At 38.8% G+C, this 23,348-nt stretch overlaps 1 protein-coding gene across 1 annotated transcript in view; it reads right to left on the bottom strand.

Annotated features, from left to right (window-relative positions):
• The window catches only part of CUBN (cubilin (intrinsic factor-cobalamin receptor)), a 141,955-nt gene that overhangs the window by 50,852 nt on the left and 67,755 nt on the right, over nt 1–23,348 (bottom strand). The window contains 10 exon segments of the mRNA XM_010018236.1: nt 617–806; nt 2,395–2,576; nt 3,843–4,048; nt 6,250–6,382; nt 6,657–6,788; nt 8,057–8,170; nt 10,441–10,557; nt 12,207–12,363; nt 18,295–18,476; nt 20,109–20,283. Coding sequence (XP_010016538.1) covers nt 617–806; nt 2,395–2,576; nt 3,843–4,048; nt 6,250–6,382; nt 6,657–6,788; nt 8,057–8,170; nt 10,441–10,557; nt 12,207–12,363; nt 18,295–18,476; nt 20,109–20,283 — 1,588 coding nt within the window.

Genomic DNA, 23,348 nt, shown 5'->3' on the forward strand with positions numbered 1-23,348 from the left:
AGGAATGCATTTCTTCAACTTTGGACTGGGAGTTTGGACTGGAAGTACAAAACCTGAAAATCCTGAGCTATAAGGATGTTCCTGTGCTACCTGGTGCAGCAATGATGTGACCTATTTTACCATTAGGAATATCTAGCAATAGACCTAAAAGCATCTACCACAGTTTAATGCAGGTTGCATATCAGAAAGGAACAGTGCCTATATAACCAATTATATAACTAGTCTACTGAAGGGTGTCCTGCCTATAGTCTCTTGCAAGCCAAACTATACTATGACTCTATATCACAATGGCCAGTGACTGAAGAATGGCATTGCAGGAGGGATACTTCTTCAGGAAAGCACATAAATTGTTTAGCTTTCATGAAATACCTGTGTAAAGAAAAACACCTCTTTAGCAACATGCTTATTTTTAAAACACTGTAAAATAGTATATCTGAGAGTCTCTATAAATTGTTTTAAAAAGCTATTAAGATGCTTAATTAAAATGTCAGTGAAAGCTTTCCCTCGGTTAATAGCTAGGGCTTCCTTTTGTGGGGATGTTGGTTTGGAGTTTAAGTAAAGCTGAGAATATCACTGGCTAAATCACTTTTAACCATGTAACCAACTGAAAACCCACCTCTAGCAATGGTGTGTGTAACAGCAGAAGCATCCACTGCATACCACTCCAAAAGAAAGCCTTTTCCAGCCACCGACGAATCTGACTGGAACTGGATTGTCATTGAACTGCCAGAGGATGCAAAAGAAGCAGAGTCTGCACCACAGTATGTTGCAATAGGACGAGAATGGATGGTGGGCCCATCATAAACCTGCAGAAAGGACAACAGTGCCGTTCTTCACACAGGCAGATTTTAATCCAACCCATACTCAGCAAGTTTCCAAGAAGAAAAATACTCTCTTTAAATGACTGAGGGATCATTCAGCAAATCCCAGTTAGAGAGAAATCTCTCAGAACAAAAGGAACAAAATTTCCCTTTCCATTATATACTGTTGTTAATTGTGACGCTTTCACAGAGGCAGGATCTTAAAGGAAGCCACCAAATTCAGCTCATTCCGCATTAAAGAGCTGCTCTTTGGGGGCATGGAGTGGCCTCCCACATTAAAATAGTCCACTGACAAAAACTTGTTCCTTGCTGAGGAAAAAATCAATATGATCTCCAGGAAAGAAAAAAAAAAAAAAAGGCATTGTTTTGGGGTTGGTTTGTTGGGTTTTTTTGGGGGGTCTTCTTTCTTTGGGTGGGGGGGTGTTGTTTGTTTTTGTTTTTTGCTTTTTGCTTTTTTTTTCCTTCCCTGAGGAACACATATTTTAAATTTTATAAGTTAAATATGCAATAATATTTTTTAAAAAATTTGATTTATTTATCAGCCAGAATCTTGTCTGGTTAAAAGATGCTTCTCTCTTTCCATCTTTCAAACCTATTTGTGCTCTTGTCCTCCTACCCCCATTAAAAAATGACCACTAGAAAAAGCTAGGAAATGTTAAATAAACATTCTTATTACACTGAAGATCTCATCCTTGAGTCAGGATAAAGGTCAGGCTGATTCACACTCACTGAATAACTAGCTGATTTTGCTTTCAGAGGGACAGACATAGAAAAGGAGGCTGTGTTAGAAGAAGGAAGATGCTGTCAAAACCTGACATGAGATGAAGGAAAGAGTTATATTTCCTTTTTGATCTAATATTAAATTTGGATATCAGTGAATTAATAGGGAATTGACTATACTGAGTATAGTGAACTAGTATTAACTAGTGAATCAGCTGGTTAACCAAAAAAAAAAAGAGAAACAAGAAGATATTTATCTTATTCAACTAAGTATTTATGTTTAGCTAAGTTCAGAAACAACTTGCTGCCTCTATTGTTCCATTTTACTTTGCACCACACATGCTGTATTTTTTAGCCTGGTAAAAAAAGCTTGACTGTATTACAGAAGGGTACAGAAAAACAACCAAAGAGGTACTTTCCTATGGCAAACAGCAAATTACTGATGTAGAGAGCAAAGAAGGTGCAAGTAAAGGATTGTTCCTTGTAAGATTTTAAAATAAACTTATTTTTAAAGGCACTGAGATGTTATTATCACTGTTGTCCTCAACTGGACCAGCACAGAGCAAAGTTCAATCTGGTATCCACCCTGAAATTCTTAGATTTGAATATTCAGGATTGTACTATCGTGAACTTATTCTGGATAAGTTTCAAACTTACAGATTGGAAACATCTCTTAGGGAGCCAAAGAGTATGTGACCCTTCCTATAGCTAATAATTACTGAAAAGATGACATAGCAAAAGCAGTAAGCCACATCAGATCCTTGGAAATTCTTCCACTCCTCTCATAGGTTTCTCTACCCATCATTTTTATCAAAGTTAATTGAAATAAAATAACTTCTCACAATGAAATCACCTTTAGCTTGTCATAGTGGCATCTGTCGTGATTTTCAATATCCATCTGTAGGATTCGGCCATGGATAACTTGTGACGCATTGACGCTTATTCTCCACTGGTAATTAGAACTGTGAGGGTAACTTCTGGGCCACTGTGGTGAAGCTATTTGTCCTCTGTTTCCCACAACGTCATTTCCATACACTGAAAACAAGAAAGAGACAACTAATGCTTCTAATTCACATAGATCAAAAGAAGCATTGGGGCCCAGCCTGGAATGCATCTTTCATTTTGGCCGATCTGACTTAATTTACTTAGGACTAGACAGCACCGTGAGGCATAGACTTGTGACTCAGACAGTCCTAGGATGCACATCTAATTATTTTCTTGTTGTTAGGGATGCAGTGTGCCCTTATCTGAAGAAAATTACCCATTTGAGCCATGTGGCTCCAGATTTAGGAGAGGTGGGAAGATGGCACATCTAAATTCCCCCATGACTCTATGTACTTTATGTTCGTTCTTCCCAAGAAACAAAAATAATTAAAATTATTTTTTAAATACCTTTGTGTGTTCTTGCAAAAAATTATTTGAATGAGCTCAGAACTATTGATCATTCATTTTGAAAAAAAGTAGTAAAAGTGTCTAAGTAAGGAAAATTATTAGAAGTTTAGCTTGCTTAATCAGAATGGCTGTGGATAATTAGCTTCAGTAGTCTGCTCGTGTACCAAGTCAGACTGATGTTTGCAACGGTCCCTTGAAATTTTATATCTATAAACTGGCATCATTTCCTTTTCTTCTAATTCTGCTTCCTGATTGATGGCATCTAGATCCAAACTGGAATATTGACTTAAAAGAAAATGGAGTTGTACTCAAAAAGCAAAATGAAAAGCTGGGAAATAAATGCTTTTTTCTTAATTTGTCAATTGCCTAATAAATGGCAACATAAAAATTAAATACCACTCCTCACTCAGAGGTAGCAAAGACATTTTTATCTCTAACAGGCTACTGGTAAACTGGGGATGCCATAGAAGTTTTTAGTATGTAACTCTTCTTTGCAGTCTTCACAGGGAGAATCTGAAAACCAGGTGATAAACTGTTAGGAAACAGTCAATGAAATAGAGGACATTTGATGTAATCCATGGAACTTTTTACGTTTGGAAAAGTAATATGGTCAATCTGAATAAATAATGTCTGTTACAACAATTTTAAAAGGCAGAATGTCACATTGAATTCTTCTGATTATGTTATACTTAATATACTTACATACACATCAGTTCTGATCTTACATGTTTTAGATCACCCCTTTACATTCAGCAGATAGATACTTCACAAAATATTTTTTAGGTGAATTTACAGCCTTACTGATATCGACATTTTCTAATAGATTTTACAGGGTCAAACAATCACTTTTTTAAATTGTTTTGGAAGTGTTATGACAGAATAGTTCTCAATTAAATAACATTCACTTACAGTGAGAGAATGTGGCCCTGAAGCCAGTGTCAGTGCCTGAGCTGTCCGAGACAAATTTGACCCACAAGACATGTCCGACGATAGATGTATAATTTGAAGGCAAGGAACTCCCACAGAATCGTCCTGCCAGCATGCCTGTATAGTTCCCTTCACGAATCTCCAGGTAATCTTTGGTGCAGCTGCTGCTATCTTCCACCTGAAATGCTCTGTTTTGAGAGCAGTAGAAGAGCAATAGCAAGCATATGACTGGCACATGCCATAGAGTTTGCCCTACCAAGCCACCAATCCCCCTGAAGCTGGTATCCTTCTGCGACAGTTAAGACAGCAGCAGCAAAACCCTCCAGTAAAGGGAAGTCACTCTCATCACTCTCATCTGCAGGCAGTACTGCAGAGATACAGGGCTCTCTTTTTTCTAGCCCCTTATTTTATAACAGAGCTTCAGTTTGTAAAGTTATAGTTTTTAAAGACTTGTCAAACCCTCATAGTATTTCTTGGTTCTCCAACAACAACCATGAAACACAGAAAGCCCCTGGTACATAAACCAGATTTTTAATATAAGCCCAGGTCAGACTATTTACTGGCTGCACATCTATTGAGTGCAGAGAATACTTTTAGCCTTACAAATCAGTTTGCAGCCCTTTCATATGTGTATTATTTCAGTACACTCTCTGGTGAGAAAATAATTGCCAAAAGCCTAGATTTGTAGTTAACACCTCAGAAATCCCTTAGCGATTTCTCCACATCCATGAAATATTACTGTTTCTTTGGCCCCTCTGAGTTTCACATAGTTGGGCATGCAAAATAATAATAATGATTGCTACGAACTCTTCTAAACCAATTTTTACCTTAGGAAAGGAACAGGATTTAGTAATCAAATTATCAATTTTTAGTTATTGCACTAAGCTGAATGATGAATGTAGTCTAAAAATCGTTATCTGTTATTCTAAGTGAAGTGCTTTGATTCAACTCAATATACTTTTCAGAAGCAGGCTATGAACATATAGTAAAGATTCCAGAGAGTGTCTCTTATAACCAATGCCCCAAATATTTGTGCTTTTTAATTTTCTGGTAACAGCTCCTCCCCTTCAGTCCTGAATATAGCCATATGTGTTCAGCATACACATGCTGTGAAATGGTTCCAATCACTCGTCTGGATATCCTCCAGACTAATTCAAAGCTAACCCTCAAATTGCAAGACAGGCATTTCTGTTCAGACAGAGCTGAATAAAATGAATGCCTCAAGCCAACAAAACTTTATAAACTCCTAATATTAAATTAAATAAAATAAATATTGCTTTGTAACACAATTACTCCATGCTTTCCCATATTTTCAGCTTGCCTTTCAGCTATGTGTAACTGAAGAAAAAGAGTTTACATTTACTCAGTGTCACTTTATATAACTGAATACATGTTCCACTGAGTTTCTGCTTCACACTAGATTTCTGTTTTGGTTCTGAAAAGTGGTTATTCATTATTTTGAAGCAAATATCTTGGAAAATGTTTTCAGGCTGTAGTACTTTTTCTCTGCTTCAGTGAGTAAAAGGAGGAACAGAATGTCTTTTTTATTGCACTAGTGAATCAGTCCATACCTCACAAATAGCACCTTAAGCAGTCAGCATGTTACTGGGCAAATTTTCCTTTTGTTCTGATTAACTGTAAATGCAGGTTCCAGAACTACTTTTCTTTTCCTGCTCATTCTTGTATGAGCTGACTGCAAAGGGCCAGTGCTCTCCTTCTTGGCAGCAGCCACTGCTAGATGCCCGGAAACAGAGGCTCAGAAATCCACATCTTGGGTAAAGAACAACTTAACGACCCTGCTGAAGGACTCTGCATTGTTCTGTGGATCACGTGTAACTTTCCTGTAAGTCTTCAAAGGAAAGTTACTTTGCTGAAGGGAAAACAAAATTCCTTCAGATACTCTCCTGGCCCCTGTTGTACCTCCACTGCTGTAATTGCTGGAGAAGTTCTGAAGAGCTTAATATCAATTTTAACCCTACAATCTGTGGAGTATCTTGGTCCTCTATTTTATTCAGCTATATAACAAATAGTACAATGGATCAAGTAGTTAGGAAATAGTAGGAATTTTCTTTTCTTCACAAAGGCAGAGAAATGTTAAATTTCCTCTTGTTTATAAGTGAGTGACAACTGGCTTCTTCAGCATCCCATGTTGCTCAAACAATAAACCATCTATTTACGTAATGCTGTACATGTCTTAATATAAGCAATGACTAACACAGGAGAACACTGACTGCAAGCTGCCACTAACCACTGCTGTGTTCTTTTTCCAAGTTACTCTAAAAACATGTTCCAGCTTTATGATCTGGTAATTACATTTCCTAATAAACATAGAGCATCCTTCCTTCAGGTCTGTTAAAGGGCTGAATAATAACCCTGGCAATGCTTTTACATGAAGGACAGCTGGAGCCGGTTGCCAGGGGAGCTGAGAATGGTCCAGACACACTCGGTGTTGAGTGGATATGGTTCGGGATAGCCAGGGCTGTTGAAAGCTCCTCTGTCCATGTGGAAAGTACCCCCGCAGGCTGAAACAAGAAGGAGACAGCAGAGGTTTGAGAAGGATGACATGAAAAAAAAATATCTTGGCAGAGCCAGAACATTTGCTAATCAAGAAAGAATTTCTCCTTGTCTTCTTGTTCTTTAGCTTGTTGATATACTTGCTGAGACCTTGACCAAAAAGAGGAAGGTCAATAGAGGATTTTAGAAAAGGGTATGTCAGAAAGACAAAGAGATACAGCATCTGTTCTTTTTCTTAAAAGGCAGAGGCATAAGCTAGCAACATCTGTCATATGGACTTACACGATGACGATGCAGCATAGGTGGCACGGAAACCCCTGGCAGCAATGTTGTTGTTGCTGGAGATGAAGTTCACCACCAAAGCATTACCAAAAGAAGTGATAGGATGTGGTATAATACTGCCACAGTAACGGCCTGAAAGAGAACAAGCCAGAGAGAAAAAAAATGTGTTCAGCATGTAGTTACTATTGCTAATTTAAAAATGACTGACAGCAACCATGAGTAACATTTGTTGCATACAACTGCCACTGTCAATACAAGCTACATAAAACATGAAATACTCCATTTCATTTACAGAGAACTCAAGTCTGGTGGCAACTTTTGTTAACAGAGGAAGGACCTCCCGCACTCCAGACACCCTGGTCACTGGTTATCCTCTTATTGAGCTCCTTTGTATTCACTCTATCGAGAAACTACAGCCTAATTGAAAATTAAAATAAAATCCCATCAAATTTATGTGACAGTAGTTTCCATTTCATTCATTGGGTTCTGATTAAAAAAAAAAACAACCAAGTAACAAATAACAGACCAATTCTCCTGTAATGGATTGTAACATGGGGATTAAGAATATGAGTCACAATCTAGCAGAAAGGCATCTGATAGAAAGATAGCAGCTAGTATTCTGGTCCTCTTGCCAAGTCAGAGCCAAGGGCAGGAGACCGAAAACCAATTCTGTTCTTAGTTACAAGCCATTCAAATTGAGTGCAGTCTGATTCCTGACAAAGGAGCATATAAAAAAGTAGAGTAATAAAAAGCATAATCAGTCACAGATACTCCAAATTTCACAGAAAGGAATTTGAGGCAACCTCAAGGATGTGATGGGAGTCAGGACCACCCTCTGGCCAGGGCTCTCTCAGGGCTTCCTGGCAGTATAAGCACTGAATTTTGCTGCTCCAGGCTCCTCCCTGAACTCGAAGGTGATGCCTCTGAACAGTGATGTCAAGAGAAAGCTGTAGAAAACTCAGGAACAAGCAGAAAATAAGACTTTCCAGGGTTTGAGGAAAGTCCATTTTCTGCTCCTAGAAACCTGCAGCTTTCTTTATGTGTGTTTACTGTGAACAGCGCTTATTAGTGTGGGTTACATTGTTTTTGTACAGTTATTTGGGAATTCAGTTTAAAGGGAATTGCTTGGTTCCCAATATTGTTCAGCTGAGGAGGAAGGAAAAGGCAGCTGGAGTCAACCCTAAACTACAGGTTAGTAGGAATACAGTCAGAGCCTGGGAGGACTGTGGTAATCACAATGAAGACTTATCCTCCATTCCCAGTCTCTTCTGGTCAAAGTAGCCAAGGAGCTTCCTTTATCAGAGAAAATCCATGAAGCAGGAGGACACTCACAGAAGACCTTCTCCTGCTTACTTTGAGCGTAGTTTTATATATAAACAAACAAGGCAAAGGTACAATACCTTGAAGAGGAGCCTCGTAGTTATTCCCATCCAAAATCTCCACAAAATCCATTGTGCAGTTTTGTCTATTGCTTTCAATAGCAAGGTCAGTGAATGAGAGTGTGATGTGGTTGACTGGCAACAGCAAAGAGTAAAAACTTAAAAAGAAGTTTGGCATTTCACAGAGAAATTGTTACATGTAAACAAACAAAATAGTTTACTCCCTGATATGTGGAATGAATCTGATGGAAGTACACTAATCCTTACTGCAAACGTTCTGGTAAATCTCTTCCTATTTCAGTGCTTTCTAGTACAATCAACATTAGAAGCATAGGATTTAACACATACACATGAATCTAAGTTTCCTAGTATCCAAAGAGCTTTATCATGTACTGAAAATGTTAGCAAATACAACATGGAAAAATCTACACACATTCAGAAACAAAACTTATTTCTACACATCTGTGACCTTCTGTCCCTTTGTGATCTATGTCACAGACCCAGACAAAATGTGAATTGACGCTGCCCTGCTCCAGGCTTAGAAAGAGCTTGTTCTTTCATCTGTTTGTAACATTCCAAATACATCAATTGGACTGGTTAAAGGATCATTAACGACCCTCAGCTATATCTATATGGAATTGGATTTTCCACACCCTTGGACTGCAGGCTATGTCCTGAAAGAGAGGATTTCTGACTCAGAGCAATTTTGACTCTCGTATTGTTCTTCTTGTCTGATATGAACAGAGGTGAAGTCACAAGTGGAAGAAGAGAGGCTGTCCTCAACACCAGTCTGTGACAGTACTTACTTCTGGCCATAGAGCTCCTATGCAGCCCGAGAGGGTCAGAAAGAGTTTTGTGCTTTAGAAGATAACTAGGTTTTTTCCCACATTGACCAAGCCTGAATTTGACACAAATATTTTGCTTCTCCTGCACTACAATTAATTAACAAGAACAAACCGAAGTGTCAGACATGGACCCTGGTGCTGCATTCAGCAGGGTGCCACTGACTGGCATTCAGCTGCCTAGTCTGCCTTTTTGGCACTCCTTTGTGTCCTGTCCAGTCAATCAATTACAGTTATCAATGCAGGTCCTTAGGATACAAAGCTAAAAGGATAAACACAGTGGGTGGCAAAGAGCAGGAGATTTGCTGGCCTTCGCAGTAAAAGCAGAGTAGGAACTCTGCGGTGGTTTGTTATTGGCTAAATCTATTGTACATGGTTGTGTAATGTAAGATACGTATGTATGCATGTAATGCTGTGTGACTGGCATGTGGTATGTAGTGTCCCTGGTGATAAGTGGAGGAAGTCATTACATACACAGGCTACTACTTATAAAGCATTTTTCTGGTCTCTCATACTGATGTTATTAGAGAGACAACAGTTATTTACGAGTTTTACACCTGAACCCAGGAAAAGATTGTCTTCAAAAATAAATGTTATGTAGGTGAGGAAGAGCTTTGTTGATGTCCTTTTCATGTGTTTGTATAACAAACTATGCTAAAAAAGAAAAAAAGAAAAAGTATTGCTTATCTCTTGATTTTTGTGTTGGTGTTTCCTTTGGCAAATTGATTTATAACTTCTTAAAATAAACTTATAATTGCAGTTGGAACATTCTATGATTTTAACAACAATGGCTAAATATCAGATCTACAACTGAAGTTCAGTAGTCGCTACTTAAAATAAATGTTTATTTTTAATTATGTTACCAGGACATTATTACTCAATTATAAATATTTTTTAGAACTCTTACACTAAGTTAAGGTAATATTGGGTATTAAAGGTAACAGCAGTATTTGACAGAAAATATTTGGTGTTTTATATCAGTCATAAATCTGGGTAAAATTTGACAAGAACATCTGAAAGTGCATCTATGCACATAAGATCAGTTTGTTTATTTTTTATTTGTACTTGAAATTCCTCTGTACCTTTTCTCATTATTTAATTGGTTTTGGGTTTTTGTTTTGTTGTCTTTTTGTTGTTGATGTTGGGGTTTTTTTGTAGTTGTTATGTTAACAGCATAGATTTGATCTAACACAACTCTAGCTTGAGAAATCCAGACCAAAATAAGGTCAGCTAAATACAAGTGCTATAATTATATATAAATCTCTTAGATATTCTCGCAGACAAGTCCAACTTCATATAGCATTCAACACCTCATTTATAATTGCAACACTTGAGCCACAATAAATCAGCTAAGATGACAAAATTGTAAACTGTTTTCCTCACTGTGCACTAAATCTTTTACAGTAAAATCTGGTTTAGGACAGATTAGGAGAGCCACACTCTCCAACTACCAGGATGCAGAACTTCCTAGAGAAATAAGAGAGGAACTTTGTATTGTTATTACAGAAAAGATGGTGAGGATGTTAGTCATCCCAGCTAACTATAAAAGAAGTTTTTACTTACATGGTTCCTGAGCCTGAATAATCCAGCTGCAGTTCTGATTTTTTGGGTATTTGGCAGGATACAGAGGAGAGGAAATTGCTGCCCCAACTGAATCTGACTCTATGAAACTTCCGCATGCTTTAGAAGGAAACACATACACACAGAGAGATATTTATGTGTGATACACACATATCTTAGATTCTGTAATGAAGATGAATGCATAAAATGTAACATGCTAAATCAATGTGAAATAAGGATCAAATTCATGATAGTAGTTTACCAGAAGAGACTTGAGGACTAGCTCTGTGGCCTAGCTCAATCAGCACTGGGTGTACATCTTGACCTGGATCCACAGGCCATGCTACATCTGGGTGACATGTGAGAGAAGCCAGAGTGACTGGGACTAGACCTCATCTTTGTCAGCTCTGTATAGCCCAGAAGAGCAATCTTGTGACCAAAATAACTTGGCTATCATACACTCATACACCCATTTCTCAGATCATTCGTTATGTTGGCAACTAAGAAAAAAATCATAAGAAACTCTCCAGAACATTCCAATCTCCAGAACATTCCAATGCCCAAAGATGGCATCACATTGCATTGGCATGATCCTCTTGTGAGCTGCATCAACAAAACTGCAATTGTGTGAAACGTTACACATGTGCAAGAGCTTGGCTGACTGCATAACTTTCGCTAGCAGTGCTGAGTGCCGCCGTGCCTCATTTCTTACCATACTGACTCATCCTAATCTCCCAGGTCTGAGTTTAACACACAGCTGCTTTAAACAGCCAGGGGGGGAGTTAGGTGCCAAAGACTGAGATTCATTTATCCTGCTGTGTTGCCTAAAACATCCGGCAGGACATGAGACTTGCAGGGTTTTCTCAGGAAGAGGAGAGCTGAATTGCACACATCCTAACCAGGAAGCACTTGCTCACCAGGCATGTTTTGTGCAGGGCCTAATCCAGTAAATGTGCTCTGAGAATGTTTAAGAAATTAAGCTCTCATAGTTGCTAGTCAGAAATTCCCAATTAAAAACCTTAACTAATACTTCAATAACTGTGGTTCCTGAGGTTTTTGCTGATGCAAATTTCTGATTTCTTTATTCTAATTTTTGCACAATATTTTCAAATAAAAAAGCATTTGTTGGAAAAATACTAATTTATAGTGAAAAGAATCTTAGGAAAAAGAGAGGAAGAGATTGTCTCTGCAAAATTTAAGTGGCTGTATCTTGGGGGAAAAGTTCTTCCGAAGTTAGGGGGGAGGGGGAGAAGGAAAACCTCCAATCGTCAAATCATATGCAGTTTCATGAGAAATTCTGCCCAGTTGGTGTAATTCTTTATTAAAAAGGAAACTATGTAAAATACCAATTAGTCCTCCACAAATTGGATAGCTGATATTTGGCAAGACTCGCAGGTGGGAATTCATGGACTTCATCAACAGCACCACACAGAATTCTTTTATAGCTCTTCAGATTCATGCACATGGATGAACATATAAAATGTTATTTTGTCACTAGGTCTGCGAAACTGCCAGTTGCACATTTTTCTCAGGACAGTTATGGGTAGCTGAAGTAAATTTTTCCCCCAGTCAAAGAACCTAAGATGATCCTTGGATTTTAAATTCTTTAATCTGCAATTTGGAAAAATTCAGTCCTGCTAAAGATACACACTGGTATGCAGTATGTATAGAAACAACACTTCACGTTATCAGCTGTGCTAAAAGATTATGACTAACACAAAGAAACTGGTGAGTAGACAAATATGTGTTAATGTAAAGGACAAAATTACCTTCAGTGAAGCGGGCACTGAAGCCCCTGTGCTGGATGGTTGTATCAGAGTTCATTCGGATGTACATCTGGTTCTTGGAGGATGTGATAGGAGGAGGAAGCTGAGTTCCACAGAGTTTTCTAAGAAGTGGTGCTTCATTGCTGGAACCATCAAATACCTGTTATGAAAAGATCAAATGAAGTATTTAGTTTCAATAGGATTATTGAGAAGACTTTTATTTCTTTCCCTCTCTTTTGTTTTTACATTTTGATCCTGATACAGCTCTGGTATGGGCAGTGCAAACAGACTGGACATTTCCTACCTTAAGTCTGTGGCTGTTTCAAAAAAATGCAGGCTGAAACTATTGTAGCCTTTGTAACAAAAATGCACCAGGTAACCATCTTCCTGTGTGTATCTGATATGAAAGCAACTCTCCTTTAACAATCCAGATATCCCCATACGCTTATTGTTTTCTGTTAATGGCTAACATGAGTTCCCATGTACCTTTTGTTCAGTTAAACCCTACACCTTGCCTCAGTAAAGACCACTAAATTGTTCCTAACATGGAACTAGTGCATCAGTGGAAACCATGACTGCATATAAAAAAAGAAGACACTAGGACTATGGCTTAAATATACACGTACCCAGCACCAAGGATCAGAGTCCATATATCTGTGCTTTACAGTAGCTTTAGGGTGCTGAATTACACACATACACATGAAGTGTTATTTAAGCAGAGGGTAAAGTTAAAAAAAAAAAAAAGTGAGGAAGAAAGTAGAGGTGTTTGCAAAACTTCACTTTTAATTTTACCACAAACGCCTTCCTTCTCTTTCCCCTCACCCCCTACAGCTGATAATTTTGTTTCCTTCCTCTCCGTTTCACAATCAGGCAAAGAAGGAAAGTGAAGTTGAAACCAGTGTGTTTCTAGCTTAAGTGACATCAAAATTATAATAAGAGAAAACACATCTCGGAGTCTCCCACTAACCTTCCCTAGCACTCCAGCAGATGTGATTTGTTGCTGTTGTGTTTGGAGCCCTTGTGCCTTGTTTCAGAGGTGGTGAGCACTGGAGCCATCAGCACAGTTGCATGAGCCACAGAGGAAAAGCCTTTGGGCTTCTAGGCAGCAACAACAGTTGAATTAAGTTCCTGTTGCAGCATTAACGCTCTACATTACCATAGGCATGTCATTTAATATAATCTGTGACTCAGCTTCCTATAATAAATTGGAGGAGAATATGGATAAAAATATGGGTAGGAGGACTGGAAGATATTCAGGTGCTAGGATGTTAAAAGCTATCTAAAAGCCTGCTTTGAGTGAAGTAATGCCATTAGTAAAGAATAAATGTACTTCTTATTGAGATTGTTTCCTTTTACTTCAAAATGCCTCAGATTCCAGCAGTGCAGTGCAGCACCAACAAATTAAAGATTTCTAACTAAACTATATAATGCAGTGCAGTGTTTTTGCCTCCAGCATTAAAAGGTCCTTGAGCACATTAGTGAAAAAAAATATATAACAACCAGTAGCTGAAAGGTGATGTGTCTCAAATAAACCTCAGAGCTGAGAAACAAAGGACAAAACCCCTGCTTAATCCACTGACATACTCTACACAGCCAACGCTATATTCATAAATTAAACATTTGCCCGTGGGCCTATGACACTATCTGTCTGCAGGGGACCACGTGATGGAGTATTAAGGGCACTGCAATGTCTGCAAAAATGAGTACCTGGTAAAGAGACTCAAAATAACTATCCACTCAACTTTCTTCTCTTGGCATCCTGCCACTGTCAGCCCTATCATACATAGTGTGCAGTGTTTGTTCTTCCTCTGCACGTATATTCTGTATATAACACAGACTGCCTGGAGTTAAAAACCACAAACCATGGAATGTAAAAAAAAGCAATGACTAACAAAACTTAGTATTTAAGGCACTATCTTTCCCTAGACAGTAGCGAGAGGATTTTATGTGAATGCTAGAACTGAGAATAAGTATTCCATTGACAGAGTGTAGAGAGAGTGTCTGGCAACACATAAACTTTTTGTTTATGTTTTGCTGGATCTGTGCCACTCTGCACAGCTGAGGATATGACCATTGACACATGGACTGTGGTGAGACTCTAGTAGTTGAGCTTTCTCAGTCAGTAAGGATGAGCAACATAGGAGACTAAGTAGATGTTTTATTCCAAGAGCTTTTTCGAATAATGAAGTCTTTCTGTGGTAATACTGGGATAAGAGTATGAAGTCAGAGAAACATTTTCTAAATCAAGTGTATTTGCTGTTTCTGGGCAGCTTGCTTGAAGATAGTACTGTCTCCTCTTTCAGAAACCTGGAAATGATTCCACTTGCTAAAAATCTGATTCCAGAAACAGTTCAGCATAAGCATTAGGGAGATACAGCAGCAACTCTTAGGAGTTATGGCAGCTACAAAGTTAAGCAGGAACAGTAACACATGGGTATTTTATGGCTGCATCATTTTTGCTCATACATTTGTTAGCTTAAACTATTTTATAGGGAGGATTTCAGTCCTGAATCTAGATGAGAAACCACAATATTCACACACTAGCTCAGGAAAGAGTTGTGTCTCCCTGCAGTTTCTTAAATTATTTTGAAAACATCTGAGAAATGCATTTCTGTGGCTGCATGAGTAAAGGAAAATGATGCATTTGCTTACTTAAAAGCCAAGTTTTCCTTTGCACTTTGCGTAGCAGCAGTTTGCTCTTCCCTTTCCACAACAAACATAACTGAGTGATTCATTGACTTCTTGTTCAAATGTATCCTGCATTTTGCAAAAGCACATGACAAAAAGAAGATAATTTTTGTCTTCTGAGCTATAAAAACTCCACATTTTTCTAGCTGTCCTCTCTTGGAAGATCCTCTCTGCCAGCACCTGGAATAAATGAATTCATACCTCCTCTCTAGCACTCAGAGGCTTACATTTCTACATTCTTGTGCACTACTTGCTACATTGCAACAGGAAGGAAAAATAACATTTACTTAATCAAAGCCACTGAAAAAAACCAAACTATTTCTCCCTCCCCTTTTCAGAGCCTTGTGCTGCAAGCACTGGCTTCTGAGCCACATCTTCAAATCTTGAGTCCTTAAATACTTGAAACTCTTGCTGACCAGTACTCCTGGTGTAGTATCTGGTGCTATACTGGTTAAACATAAGGGGAAAAAAATGCAGGTGTTAGTTCATTCACTAGTTCTTTCCCTCTATTTTCCTTCAAAGAAACAGATTTTTTTGTTGTAAGACACACTCTCCAGGTAGAAATGGGTTGGTACACAAAGAGAAATTAGAACTTTATTCCTAATGTATGGTGACAGTGACAAAAAGTCTTCTCAAAGATCTTATGCTTTCTACAGAATAACTGAGTTATATTTGAGATCAGAAAAAGCAAAGGCTATATATCCTCATTTAGTAATGAATACATATTCATCTCTTCTGAGAATAGATAAGGTACAGAACTGAGGCATAGAAACTGAAGAATCAACTAAATGAGCTGGGTGAATGAAGTGCTTTTTGGTGGCCTGGACTGCTCTCTGTGCACTCCATCCATTGACTCTAGAGGGAGCTCAGTGCAGTTACACCGTAGTTTACTGTTACAGGGTTGGAATTCTGTGCTCAGATTCCCTTCTGAAATCACTGAGCTGAACTGAAAAATGCACTAGACTTTTTGGAGTTACAGCATAGCCAAGAAGCAGCAGACATGGCTCTTTTCCCTCCTTCCATTTTACTCACGTAACAAATGCATAATAGAGAACATCACAGGGAACCCCCCCCCCCAAACCCAAATAAAAAAACCCAAAACATTTTCATGTGTGCCCCATAGAAAGGAATTTACAGTAGAAATATATATTTAAAAAAAAAAAATAATAAAAAAATCTAGGTCATAACACAGCAGAAAATGAGTGGATCCAGAAGGGGAAGAATGTTATGCTCAAGGGTGGAGGGAAGCCCCAAGAGAACTCACAGAGCAAATAAACTCCATAAAGATAAGTAGAAATTTGAGAAACAGAAAAGGGTGGAACCACTGTGTTACTCCCACCTGCTTCCTTAGCTGCCCGTATTTTCCATTTACACATCTTTTGGAATGCAATTCCTAAACCATTCACTAACAGGCTTCTACTTACATATTTCCAGGCACTCTCTACCACTCACTCTGTATTCCTATGTGTGGGGCATATAGCAAGCCTTGGAATATGATGGACACAAATCACATCCAGGTGCTGGTAACAAGTGTTTTTCTGCTCACTGGCATACCAGGTAGAGAAAGAAACCCCATCCATTCCTTTCTTGCCCTCCTGATTCCCCTATATTAGCACTGAAAACCTCTTCTCTATCTCAAACACAGAGTCTCAGAGTCCTTTGCTATCTCTTGGCTTCAAATCAGCATTCTCTGTCATCAGTTTTCAAACCACCTTCCACTTGGGGGTCAGCAGTTGATGCCTGCATTAAATTTAAAACTCTCTCCCTGCAGACATTGCTGCTTCAGTTGTGTTTGCACAGCTGGAGCTGATGGGCAACTTGCTCCTCTACCACCCCCAAGAAATCGAAAAGCAGAAGCAAACAGCACATACTCCTATGGCAACAGAGGACAAGGGGTGTCACTGCACTGCAATGATCTGCAAACTCTGCTCGTGCAAGTTGCTTTGCCGCTCTGCAGATGCAGAAAGCCACCTCCTCTGACAGCTGAGCACTGATCCCTTTCAGTGATTAAGAACCCAGTGCCTGTATCTTGTGCATAAAGGTAATGGGAGTTATGCCTGTAACTGCAAGGAGCTCATGGAGTTGAATGTTCTGCAGAGTTTTTAGATAGGTATGTACATCCATTGGCATCCAGTTTAAAAGAGAACCTTGTATACTAGGTCTTACCAGAATTTAGCCCTTAATTTCTGAATTCTTTTTGGCATTTATACCAGTACTGATGTTTCAGATGGCCTGTGTTTCTGTCAGGCAATTTGATTTTCTACTCCTGTGTTGTATCATAGAAGCCTTGGAAGCTTTTCCAACAGATTTTCCCTTTCAATGACCCCCCTGATGTAGCTAATTTAAATAAGAAGACAGAACCATATTTCCCTATGCTTCAGAATCAGAAAAATAATGAACAGTCATTGTACAAAGATGCTTTGTGGCCAAATGAAGTGTTCAGTTCTGCTCAGCAAAATGGGGACACATTTCCTTTTTTCTGGTTCAGTACAAAAAAACTTTAGGAGGCAATGCTGTTAAAACTGATGTTGTTTTCAAATGAGTCTCAGTTCCTGCCAAATTGAGTTCTCTGTGAATGACAGTTTATCAAGGAGAGGAAAGCTGGATTTGGGGCTACAGCCACTGTGCTTTATCTGACTGGTACTGATCACACATGCCTTTGTCCTGAGTGAAGTGCAATCTGACATCAAAGGTCAGGATTTCATGTCCCTGTTCCCAAAAGGCCAAGTGGAAATGTGGGCAGTTCTTCATTGTTGTGCACTGATTGAGCAGCAACTTGAATTTCTGTGACATCAACAAAAGCTCACAAACCAACAACAATGCGAAGCTTTAAAGAGAGCAGTGGCTCTAATGAAGCAATTAAACAGACAGCTGAGAAGCACCTGAATACACAGTGCATACATGAAGAAAACCAGCCAGCCACAATTCCCTCTGGATGCAGACCTCCCTCTCTCCTGAGTTTGTAAGACTGTGGGCAATCAAGCCTATGGCTTGGAGCAAGCAGTGGTAAACTGCACTAAAATGGGAAAGAAGCTCATAAAAACAGCCATCTATGTATAAGGTTATTCTTGCAGTACTAAATACAACTCACACCACCAAAAGGAAAAACGTGCCAGGATGCAGCATGCACTGCTTTCAAGAAAAGATCCTTCCAGATGTAAGTGGGAACTTGAAAGAACACAGAAATACATTTGTGAAGCCTGTTTCAATGGTGAAGCAAAGGGAACTAGATAATAACTAACTAAATTTAGCTGTAAATTTAAGCCTTAGATCATCAGTGAATAAATATGACTATGAACTAGCAGTCTGAAACTATCTGTAGCCTAGGTTGCACACTAAGCTTTCTCTTTTGCAAGCATTTCACCTCATTAAGGAAACTTTTGAAATTTCTATTGTTACTTACTGCAACACTGCCATAGTTACACGAATGGCTATTTTCAATGTCAAAATCCGTGAAATTCAGTAGGACTCGGTGGCTGGAGTCAACTTGGATAAGCCAAGAACAGTCTGTGTTGTTATCATAAGGTTGCGGATAGTTTGGAGAATGGATTTCCCCACTGGTAGCTTGGAAAATACCACCACAGCCTGAAAAAAACATAATCGGTTTTAATCACAAGCTCTTCTGTTCTTAGTGAGATTCTACCTCTATTTTTAAACTACAAACACCTCCATCTTTATATTTTCTACATGAAACTTTTGCAAGAAGAGTACTACAACTGTTGAAGTGTCCTGTCCACAACAAAATTCAGTAGAAACGACTATCAGAAAAGTATAACATTACATTATTTGTGAATATACAATAACAATGCTTGTGAATAGCATTTCTTTCTAGCCCCAGGCCAGTAGCAGATTTTGTAAAGGCTGAAGCATTAGTCCTGGTATTCCTCTATCTTAGATATTGTAAAAAGCAATTAAAAATACCATCCATACGAATGCCACAGACCAAGCACACTGAGAAAGCAATGACTATGCCTAGCTGTACATAGGGTTGAGAAAACCATTTCTGAAAACACCAAGGCAGCTAGGAGTTCCACTTTCTGCATGAGCAGAAAACAATTGCAAGCCTCAAGTTTCCACTTCTCTATCCACACAGCTGAGGGCTTCCCGAGGACTCCACCCTCAGGTATTTCTGACCAAAATAGCTCCAGTGCTCATGAATATCTGAACAGCCTGAAAGGATAGATCCTGTGTGGGAAGTGCCAGGGTTTTCAATAGGACTAACACAAACAAGTGGACTTTTATATGTTGAAAAGGGATGGAGGAGGGTGAGGGAAAGACATTGGGACTGCTGTAGATAGAGGCAGCCTGCTGGAAGGATAAATCCTATACTGTTATTTCATTCTGGTCAGTGAGTATTTTAGAGGCTAGAGAGGGGTTGGAGTACAACAGGCAAGATGCCATAAAGGGATGCGAAAGCTTCAGGGGGCCTAAGTAGAAAAAATAAGCCAGAAGGGGATTAATTCAAAGGACCATTGTATACTTCTTTTATTCAAAACAAAATCTCATGCCTTTCTCATAAAACTTGTGAGAATGGAGAAGTATAAACCTTGACAAACTAATGAATCAGTGTGCTTAATCAAGCAAAACTGCAAGAATTAAAATCTGCCTCTCCTCACTTTTCATTGCAATTATTTTCTGATAATTGGCCTTTTCATAAGAACTCCCATGTAGAGAGACATGTGGTCAGGTCTTTTAAGCATGTCTCTTCTTTTACTGATTACCAGTAAGGCTTTGAACAAATAATCACATGGGGGATGGACCTTATAGAGTTCAGGTATTTATTAATCACTCCAAATATTTTTGGAGTCTGCCAAGTTCTCCCAGTTAAGCCACGTTCTCAGATACTTTTCACTTCACAGTTTAAAACCAAAAGCATTCAGCTAATAAAGGACTCTGTGTGGGTGAGTGGGTGGGAAGAACTGCTGGCATGCAGAAGTTCTTTTCCAATTACAGGAATGTCTTGTTTAATTATGTAAAGAAGAAACACCAACAAGGTAGACTCTTACAAAATACATAAACAGGTCTAGATCTCAGCTGGTTAGACAATTTTCTCCTCAGTGTGTTTTTCAGCATCTCTTAGTGTTACTAAATCCAGTAAAACCCAAATTCTCCTTCAGCTTTCAGTCCTATGCTCTTTGGCTACTTTAAATGCTAGGATGGCTGATCCTTGATTCTCAGACTTCTTGGATTTCTCATAGTATTAATCAGCATACTCACCACCGGGATTTTCCTGCCAAGAGGCATTAAAACCTTTCCCTGTCACTGCTAGATCTGTCTTGAAACGGACAGTAGCTGAATTGCCAGTAGTAGAGACTCGCAATGGATTCTGTGCTGATCTCGGAACACACAGCTGGGCCAGTCTAGGAGAGAGGAAATCAGGGCCACCATAGACCTAGAAATTGAAGAAACACTGTCAAAGTTTTTCAGAGCCCATCTGCCACACAGGATACATGAGAACTGTTTAGCTAGGAAAAAAAAATAATCTGTAAGTATTGAAAGTGATTCCACATTTTTAAATGTAAAGTAGCTAATAAAGTTACTTTCTCTGCATGTTTACTTGGTACCTGAACCAGCTGGCACAAGTATGAAATTCTAGATAATTTCAAAGTAGCCATGCATTAAATAAGAATTTTCTGCTATGGGACGAACTGTATCTCGTCACGGGAAGCTCTGCTGATATTTTGCACCCTTTATGTTTAAAGGCACAGCTAAGAATGACTTTTAAATAGAGGCTAGATTTCACCACTCTTTCTGATAAAACAAAAAACATTGCCATTTTCTTGACTTCAATGGCAGAATCAACATCCGAACTATGGGATTTTGGTCAAGTAAATAATACATGTGTATTAAAAATACATATAATTAAACATTTTCATAACGCTCTTTGGAAACAAGGATATATATCATACATATTTGCCAGAGAAGACAGGTTTTGACTTTTAATAGTAATTATTTCCTACTCAGAACAGTGTGCCTCAGGCAGCTATAAACCAGACAACCACCACTCTCTCAAACATCACCAGCAGTATCGTGTACTTTATAATGCATTTTTAAACCAACTGAAGTGAAGGAGGTGGCAGCTCTAAAGCCTAGTTAATCCTGTTTCTTGTTTTCCAGACGGGATGTGGGATTTTAGTTTCAACCCATTTATAACTGGTGGAACTGTCTCATCTTCCTTAATCTTCCTCCTCAAAGCTGAAGAAAACACACCTGCTCAGTAAAATTTTCAAATCCAGAGATTCTGGTACCTAGTGCCTTCAGGCATTGAATTTTTTTGGCTTCTTGCATGTTAATGAAATGCCACCCAATATTAAGTCTCCTGCCTTCTATTGGTATGTCCCTGGTAGGACAGCAACTGCAAAAGTCAGCTTGACATTAATTGCAAAGGGGAAAACCACAAAAGAGATACACTAAATAAAGAATGTGCTATTGTCTTTCAGCAACTGAACTAGTGATAGTTAGATTCTCATTTTATCACCATGTTATGTATAAACCCTAAAGCTAACCTAGAGAATGGCAAGTTCTAACAACAAAAGCAGAGAATAGGAAGATAAGGCAACAAATCCCATCAGGGTTTTCCCACCAGTAGCATCTCAAGCCTTCTCCAACATTTTATGAGTCTGGTAAACTTCAAAAAGGTCAAAACCCAGGTCAAAAAGGTCAAAATCCATTGACCTTCCTCAGAAAATGACAGTACTTTAAGAACCAGCCTCCTATATGGCCCTTTTGCCTCTGATCACTTTTAGATGAGGGGAAACTCAAAATTTTAATAAGCTCTGCCGGATACTTTTTAACCTCAGAAGAAGTTTGAGTTCTGTCCAAGCTAAACATCTGAGCAAGTCTTAAAAATAGCTGGGATAGTCCCACCACTTCCAGGGCTAAGTGTAGTGCATTGCTACATAATTTGATTGATTGTATGCTCAGCAACTGCTCATGGTTCCTGACACTGCTCTGCCATTAGAGGTATAATGGAAAGAATTTTTCTTTAACTAGTGACTCCAGAGTGATGTGAGACCTCAGAAGCTGGAGCTTGTATCCTCAGAAGAAGCAAGGAGGAATTAATTTTTTTATAAATGTCACAGTGTGTTAGATGCTTAGAAGACTGTATTTTATTTTAATGGCTGATTACATAGGCTTAACAGCTTAAAGATTTTCATTTTGACTGAGACAGCACTTTTTGCGTTCTGCAGGGAGGCTGCATGACTTGAATGGATAATGGTTTCTATGTCTAATTGATCATCTCAAGGCATTCAAGAGAAGTCAGTATGGATGAAATCACAGCTCAGATTAAGAATCTGTAATCAAGCAGGCACAGTATGGGGAAGAAGCATGTTTGTCTGCTGCAAGCTCAGTGTCTTCAGAGAAATCTTACTGCTTGCCTGCTTGTGAGGCTCAGTGACAGCTGCATCTGTCAGAAGTCTGTTCAAAATGTGGACTTTAAAATGTGTTTGTGGTATACTCCCTGAGTCAGAGCCACAGCATGAGATCTAGCAGGAACACATGCTCTTAATCATCTAAACCAGCCCAGAGAAGCTATGTGGCAGAGGAAGCAGCAGGAGTTTATAATATGCATCTAATAAGCACCATGGACCAGCCTCTCTTATCATCCCTGGTGCCTCCCTGGGGCCATCTGCACACCACGGGCAAGGAAACAAACCTGACATAAACACTGCTGATTTCAAGTATTACCTCAGAAATGAACAGTTATAGTTGACCTATTGGAAGACAATTAAAGATGAGAAAGAAATACTGGTAGAAGTCTGAGGTTTGTGGGCCTCCTTTGCATTATTAACTGCTTGGCAATGGCCTTCTGCACAGTTTCAAAACAAAAAGCCCAGTCAAAGGCATGATCTTTACAGTTAGGAGTGTATTTTCCGTTTTTTCTTTATGCCAGTCCAATTAATCAGATGCTTTCACAAGGGCTGGAATAAAAACAAGTTAGAGTGTTTCCATGACAAAAAACAATAAAATGTTACTTTTGGCTACAAAGAGGAAAACCAATAGTTCCCACATGAAAAAAGAAGAGGGAAAAGAGAATGGATGGAAAGAATGAATTCCAGGGTGTGGTTCACACAAAGTCACAGGATATCTGAGCTGCAAACAGATAAAAATAAGAACAAAAACATTTACTCTGACCAGAGTACCTGATCCAGAGATAAAATTGTGTTGGATGGCATAGCGGAGATGCATGACACTGCCATAAAGCCCCTGGTTTTAATCTGTTCTTATCATTTGCTTCTGCCCCGTTAGCTCCATTTATTGTTAACAGTCAGCATTCCAGAGTTATGAGCAACAGAAAGCTGTTTTTATGTGGTTGGTCACCCTCATGACACAGATTTTCTGGGAATAAAACTGATCCCTGTTCAGATATAACTGCCAGCAAAGAGAGAGACTGGCTTTGACAGAGAATTAAGAATTATGGTAATACTTGGTGTTTCTTTATATTTAAATGACAAG

This window comes from Nestor notabilis, unplaced genomic scaffold, assembly GCF_000696875.1.
Source record: "Nestor notabilis isolate BGI_N333 unplaced genomic scaffold, ASM69687v1 scaffold200, whole genome shotgun sequence".
NCBI classification, from domain to species: Eukaryota; Metazoa; Chordata; class Aves; order Psittaciformes; family Psittacidae; genus Nestor; species Nestor notabilis.